Raw genomic sequence first — 7,034 nt, forward strand, 5'->3', positions numbered from 1 at the left:
CTCGGAGGTTCTCCGAAATGTCTGAGCTTCACCCCGATCTCCAAGAGAGACCCTGACCCCAACTGAGGAAGGACCATGTCCTGCATCTCAGTACACCCACAGGTTAAGGGGCAACATGCATGGACCAGCAGACTGGAATGCTCAACCAAGAGAGTCTCAGTGAGACCTCCACCCACTCAAACATCTTAGACCTCTTCTATGCAGAAGACCCCACCCCGTCCAGGCTCTGAGCGACCCCATCCAAGCCCTATCCACCCCATCCAGGCTATTTAGGGGCAGCTGTGGTGGGGACCTGTAATCGTAAGATCGCAGGTTTGATTCCCCCCTCACCCACCCATGTGCCACGGTGCTGGGCTGGACACTGAACCCCACCGTGCCTCTGGTGGAAGGTTGGCGCCGGTGTTCAAGTGAACGGGACTGTGACTGTGAAGCGCTTTGGGCCTTCGAGGAAGCTAGAAAAGCGCTGCACAGGTAGACACCGTTAGGCATCCAGACCCCATCCACCCCGTTCAGGCTCCAACCGACCCCCCCACACAGAGCCCAAAAGGCCCCATCCCCAGACAGGTTTCCTGTGAGGGGGAGGAGCTCTGCATCCCAGTCTGGCAGCAGGATCCTTTACCTGCAGACGGGACGTCTGGACTCTGCAGCTGCTGGTGTTTTGGGGATTCCTCTGACAGTTGCGTCACGCAGCAGCAGCTGCAGCTGCAGCTGCTGCTGCAGCTGCAGCTGCTGCTGCTTTTAAAGCTGCCGTCCAGCCTCAGTCTGCAGACGATCCTCTGGCCACAGACCTGCAAGAATTTCTCCTTGTGTGCTCCAGATGAAGCAGAACATCCAGATGAACCACACTAAAGTGTCTTACTTCATTCTTGCTGCTTACTTGGACCCGGGCCCCCTCAGGTTCCTGTACTTCAGTCTGGTCCTGGTCCTGCTGCTCCTCATCGTGTTCTGTAACGTCCTCCTCATCGCGGTGATCTGCGTGACCCGGAGCCTGCATGAACCCATGTTCCTGTTCCTCTGCAGCCTGTTTGCCAACGAGCTGCTGGGGAGCTCCGGCCTGTTCCCCTTCCTGCTGCTGCAGATCCTGGCGGACGTCCACCGGGTCTCCGCCCCCCTCTGCTTCCTGCAGGTCTTCATCCTGTACCTGTACGCCAGCGTGCAGCTCAGCAACCTGGCCGTCATGTCCTACGACAGGTATCTGGCCATCTGCTGTCCTCTGCAGTACAAAAGCCTGATGACCTCCAGCAGAACCGGCACTCTCCTGGTTCTGGTGTGGTTCTATCCACTCCTAGCCGTCATGGTTCTGGTGTCGCTGACGTCCAGCTTGCAGCGGTGCGGGAATATCATCCACGGTGTCTTCTGTGACAACTACTCCATCGTGAAGCTGGCCTGCTCGGACACCACCTTCATCAACGTGTACGGCCTCGCCATCCTCTGCCTCCTGGTGGTTTTTCCCGCCCTGCTGATCCTCTACAGCTACTCCAGCATCCTCCGGGTCTGCCTCTGCGGGTCCAGACAGACCCGCCACAAAGCCGTCAGCACCTGCACGCCCCACCTGGCCTCCCTGCTCAACTTTTCCTTCGGGTGTGTGTTCCAGATCGTCCAGAGCCGCTTCGACATGAGCGGCGTTCCCGGCGTGCTGCGCGTCCTCCTGTCCGTGTACTACCTGACCTGCCAGCCGCTCTTCAACCCGGTTCTCTACGGACTCAACCTGACCAAAGTCCGCAGTCTGTGCGGAAGGATGTTCTGTGGAGAGAGCTGATGCTCCCCCAGAGTTTGTTTGGAGAACCTTCTGATAAACGTTCTCCTGTCGGCGTGCAGAGAACGTCCAGGTCTCGTGTTAGTTCCATATCCTTCATAGTGTCTGTGTTGGAAACTGACTTCTTGGGTTCTTTTGTCATCAGACACGGTTGTGTTCGTCTCATCCTGGACATGATTCGATTCGTATCAGGGATGTGACGAACACAACCGTGTCTGATAACCCCACACATTGGACTGTCCGACCCGTTGGTCATTTCGGACTCTGGACGCCTCGAAGGACATCATCCCGCTCATAACACGGTCACTTACAAAAGAAATATATATTAAATCAATTATTAGTGCTTTCATCCTGTCATTTTGAATGCCCAAATCATTGTTTATTTTTATTTTTTTGACAATTTGAGATGCGGCGTGGCACGTTGTCATGGTAACAGGTGCTGTATGAGGACAAACCAGCAGAGGAAAGTGGTTTATCTGCTGATTGATTGATTTCAAGCATTGTAGTCAAAGCAATAAAAGAATTTACACAGATTTATCAAACTCAATACAGAAATGATGAAATGATGAAAAAAATGAAAATAAAACAAAACAAAAAAGTCACTTGAGTCACATTTGCTTATTAAATACAGTGATCATTAACTAAAGTCAAGTAGAGTTTGATTTATTGCTTGAAAAAGAGCGGGAAGAAGTGATCTTATATAACCACCCCCCCCCCCCCCCACTGAGTTCATTCATTTGATAGTTATAGTAATCCGGTTCTGATCCGATAGATTCTGTTCAAGTTACTAAATCCAGTGTCTATTAATGATTTATCATCAGAAAACATTCATTCATGATTTCAGTAAACAGTAACGGTACCGATATGTAATAATCATTGATTATCATCAGAATACATGATAACATTAAACCAGTAATTATTGCTACACATTGCAGATCAATAAAGAAAATCAATAGTTACTGATTGTAATTCAGACATTTCAGTGATCATTATTACACAATGTAATACTTATTGGTTGTAATTAAAAGATCTTTGATTATTTCACCACATTCAAGTTCACACATGGATTTGGAATTATTCAAACACCTGTTGATCCTTTAAACCTCTTATCTTTTTATCGTTAAATCAGAGTTTTCTTGAATATCTGAACATTGTTTGAGCTCATTACTGAACCCGTTCCAAAGTTCAGAACCACACAGACACAGAAACTTTATGTTCCTCCTTCATTTTCTAAGAACTGTTGTTGAATGTTGAATGGTAACGATTTCCCACTGACTCTGTAAAAAGGTTGTTGGTATAAAAATCCACAAAGTCAGACAGTTTTTCTTTATTTCAGAGGAAATTTCACGTCTTCCCGCTTGTTTTTGTCCAGAAGATGAAGTTTGTTTTAAAGAAAGTCCGTCAATAGTTTCTAGACTGCTTTGAATAAAGAAATATTATCTCTGATCAACAAACAAACATTTAGTCGTGAATTCATAGTAAAATGATGCAGAAACACATGTTCTGAGTTAAGGCCGCCCTTCAGGCCGTGTGCACGAAACGTCTTCTTTTGGTGTCCATGATCACTTTCAGTGGACACCCTGTAGCCAATCAGAATCCAGCTTTCCCCCAGGTCATGGTGGTCGTCGCTTTCATCCGGATCATTCCAGAACATCAACAGTCTCCTTTGGCGGCCAACATGTCATGGAGGGGTCATTGGAGGTCATCAGTCTGACTGACACTCATGGACTCTGGCTCCACACAGCCAGCAAGGCCAAGTGGGCCGACGATGTGGACCCCAGATGGGTGTGTCTGCAGTTTTCATGGTGGGCCCCACCTGTGTTTGCCACGATGGCTGTAGTGACCACTGAGTGGGCCAGCCAGACCACTGAGTGGCCACTACAGCCATTGTGGGCAAACACAGGTGGGGCCCACATTGGCTGCCCACTTTTAAACCACATGGGGCCCACTTGGCCTTGCCAATTGGCTCCTTAAAGGGGCTCCTGGCTCCATCCACCAGGATTCTGATGTTCGAGGGACTCCGTGGAATTCCAGAACGTGGACCAGGTTTCATTTCCACACTAGTGTGAGATGAAGTCTAATCTGAAAGTCAACATTTAGAAGAACCACGAGGACATCCAGTCGGTGGGCGTCATGAGATACTAACAATAGAAGAAGGATGTGTCCAAAATCTCTGTATGGTCCATATTTTCTGTTCAGTAACACCACAGACTGGGGGGGGGGGGGGGGGGGGGGGGCGCGTCCATCCCCCAAACTGGGCTGACGGCGTCTTCGTCGTGGTCAGCGTAGGCCGATCATGAGCGCTTCTTTCACAGCTTTATGGGTTCTAGACTCAGCGTTTGTCTGTCGTTGACTCAGTGTTTGGATCACATCAGGCTCACACAGTGAGGCCGTCTCCCTGGAGGGGGCGCTCATGAGCTCACACTTCAGTGGTTGCTAATAAAGTTAGTCTGTTTTGAGCGAACCGACCGTAAAAATGGCGGATGTTCAAACGCGACACCAAGGCTGGAGCTTTGGCGTTGGAAACGTTTCAAAAACAGGAAGAGGAAGACGAGGACTTTTACTCTGAAGTCTCAGACGTCTTTGTGCAGACTGACAGAGGCGGGACTCCAGCGGGGTTCAAACCTCTGTCCAACACTTCCTGGAACCACAGCCAATGGAGCCAGAGCAGTTCACCTGCACACCACCAGGGGGCCGGTACCTGACTCCAATCCATCTGGATTTACTCCAAAACAAGAGTCCAACTTCAGAATAAAAGATTTAAAGTTTGACTTTATTTTTATGGAAACTTTGAATAAACTTTATTGTTTCATTTCACAGATCCAAGCAGAGTTTAAAATGGAGGCGTGGCCTAATTCCTTTGAACCTCTAAGGTCAGTTTATCGTTTAGTTTCTTCTGATTGGTTCCAGGATTTTGTGTTCCATTACCACCCCTCCCCCATCTAAATCCCATCTGGTTTTAGCTCCAGTTCTGACAGGCCGCAGCCCCCCCCCACACACACACAGCTATAAAAGCAGCCGCTGACTTCAGGACTCGTTCCTTTGCTCCGGTTGGAGGTGAGGGTTTAGGGGGTGTGGGGGGCATCATGGAGGCAGGTCTTCCTCTCAGGGCTGCAGAGGTGCTGAACGCCTCTCAGGTGGGGGTCTTCTCTCTGTCCGCGTACCTGGACTTGGGGCTCCTGCGGTACGCCTGCTTCCTGCTGGTTCTGGGCGTGTACCTGCTCATCGTGTTCTGTAACGTCCTCCTCATCGCGGTGATCTGCGTGACCCGGAGCCTGCATGAACCCATGTTCCTGTTCCTCTGCAGCCTGTTTGCCAACGAGCTGCTGGGGAGCTCCGGCCTGTTCCCCTTCCTGCTGCTGCAGATCCTGGCGGACGTCCACCGGGTCTCCGCCCCCCTCTGCTTCCTGCAGGTCTTCATCGTGCACGCTTACGGGGCGGTGGAGCTCTTGAACCTGGCCGTCATGGCGTTCGACCGCTACCTGGCCATCTGCCGGCCGCTGCAGTACCACGCCCGCATGACGTCCAGGCGCGTGGCGGCGCTCCTGGCGTGGACCTGGGGCCTCCCGTTCTTGGCCATGGTGGTCTCTCTGACACTGATTGTGCCTCTGCGTCTGTGCGGCCGCCACATCCACAAGGTCTACTGCGACATGCACTCTGTGGTCAAGCTGGCGTGCTCAGACACCACCGCCGCCAACGCCTACGGCCTGGTGGCCACCTTCAGCACCATCCTGGGCGCGCTGCTCTTCATCCTCTACAGCTACGCCCGGATCCTGGCGGTGTGCTGCTCGGGGTCCAGGCAGACCCGGCAGAAGGCGGTCAGCACCTGCTCGCCTCACCTGGCCTCCGTCCTCAACTTCGCCATCGCCGGCAGCTTCGAGGTTTCCCAAAGCAGGTTCAACATGGCGCACGCGCCGGACGTGCTGCGCGTCTTCCTGTCCGTCTACTTCCTGAGCGCCGTGCCGCTCTTCAACCCGCTCATGTACGGCCTGAAGATGAGGAAGATCAGGAACGCCTGCGTGAGAATCCTGAGCAGGCGACTGGAACGCCATCTTCATCACAAGGAGTGAGGAAGAGGAGAAGAAAGTCTGCTGAGGAAGAGGAGATGAGGGTCTAATGAGGAAGAGGAGATGAGGAAGAGGAGATGAAGGTCTGCTGAGGAAGAGGAGATGAGGGTCTGCTGAGGAAGAGGAGATGAGGGTCTGCTGAAGAAGAGGAGATGAGGGTCTGCTGAGGAAGAGGAGATGAGGGTCTGCTGAAGAAGAGGACATGAGGGTCTGCTGAGGAAGAGGAGATGAGGGTCTGCTGAAGAAGAGGAGATGAAGGTCTGCTGAAGAAGAGGAGATGAAGGTCTGCTGAAGAAGAGGAGATGAGGGTCTGCTGAGGAAGAGGAGATGAGGGTCTGCTGAGGAAGAGGAGATGAGGGTCTGCTGAGGAAGAGGAGATGAGGGTCTGCTGAAGAAGAGGAGATGAAGGTCTGCTGAAGAACAGGAGATGAAGGTCTGCTGAAGAAGAGGAGATGAAGGTCTAATAAGGAAGAGGAGATGAGGAAGAGGAGATGAGGGTCTGCTGAGGAAGAGGAGGTGAGGAAGAGGAGATGAGGGTCTAATGAGGAAGAGGAGATGAAGGTCTGCTGAAGAAGAGGAGATGAGGGTCTAATGAGGAAGAGGAGATGAGGAAGAGGAGATGAGGGTCTGCTGAGGAAGAGGAGATGAGGAAGAGGAGATGAGGGTCTGCTGAAGAAGAGGAGATGAAGGTCTGCTGAGGAAGAGGAGATGAGGGTCTGCTGAGGAAGAGGAGATGAGGGTCTGCTGAAGAAGAGGAGATGAAGGTCTGCTGAAGAAGAGGAGATGAGGGTCTGCTGAGGAAGAGGAGATGAGGGTCTGCTGAGGAAGAGGAGGTGAGGAAGAGGAGATGAGGGTCTGCTGAGGAAGAGGAGATGAGGAAGAGGAGATGAGGGTCTGCTGAAGAAGAGGAGATGAGGGTCTGCTGAAGAAGAGGAGATGAAGGTCTGCTGAAGAAGAGGAGATGAAGGTCTAATAAGGAAGAGGAGATGAGGGTCTGCTGAGGAAGAGGAGGTGAGGAAGAGGAGATGAGGGTCTAATGAGGAAGAGGAGATGAAGGTCTGCTGAAGAAGAGGAGATGAGGGTCTAATGAGGAAGAGGAGATGAGGAAGAGGAGATGAGGGTCTGCTGAGGAAGAGGAGATGAGGAAGAGGAGATGAGGGTCTGCTGAGGAAGAGGAGATGAGGAAGAGGAGATGAAGGTCTGCTGAAGAA

General features: G+C 51.7%; 2 protein-coding genes across 2 annotated transcripts; both read left to right on the forward strand.

Annotated features, from left to right (window-relative positions):
- The first annotated feature begins 835 nt into the window (after positions 1–835).
- On the forward strand, positions 836–1,868 carry LOC101164040 (olfactory receptor 52K2-like). Its single transcript, XM_011473257.3, has one exon. The coding sequence runs from the start codon at positions 836–838 to the stop codon at positions 1,757–1,759; it is 924 nt and encodes a 307-aa protein (XP_011471559.2). The 3' UTR covers positions 1,760–1,868.
- Positions 1,869–4,697: 2,829 nt separating this feature from the next.
- LOC101163798 (olfactory receptor 4B13-like) lies at positions 4,698–6,219 on the forward strand. Its single transcript, XM_004086606.3, has one exon. The coding sequence runs from the start codon at positions 4,843–4,845 to the stop codon at positions 5,824–5,826; it is 984 nt and encodes a 327-aa protein (XP_004086654.1). The 5' UTR covers positions 4,698–4,842; the 3' UTR covers positions 5,827–6,219.
- The last annotated feature ends 815 nt before the right edge of the window (positions 6,220–7,034 follow it).

This window comes from Oryzias latipes, chromosome 13 (assembly GCF_053564925.1).
Source record: "Oryzias latipes strain Hd-rR chromosome 13, Olatipes_Hd-rR_3.1".
NCBI classification, from domain to species: Eukaryota; Metazoa; Chordata; class Actinopteri; order Beloniformes; family Adrianichthyidae; genus Oryzias; species Oryzias latipes.

Excerpts from the sequence above, each read along its gene's own strand:
- LOC101164040 (XM_011473257.3), top strand. The coding sequence starts at position 836 with ATGAACCACACTAAAGTGTCTTACTTCATTCTTGCTGCTTACTTGGAC.
- LOC101163798 (XM_004086606.3), top strand. The coding sequence starts at position 4,843 with ATGGAGGCAGGTCTTCCTCTCAGGGCTGCAGAGGTGCTGAACGCCTCT.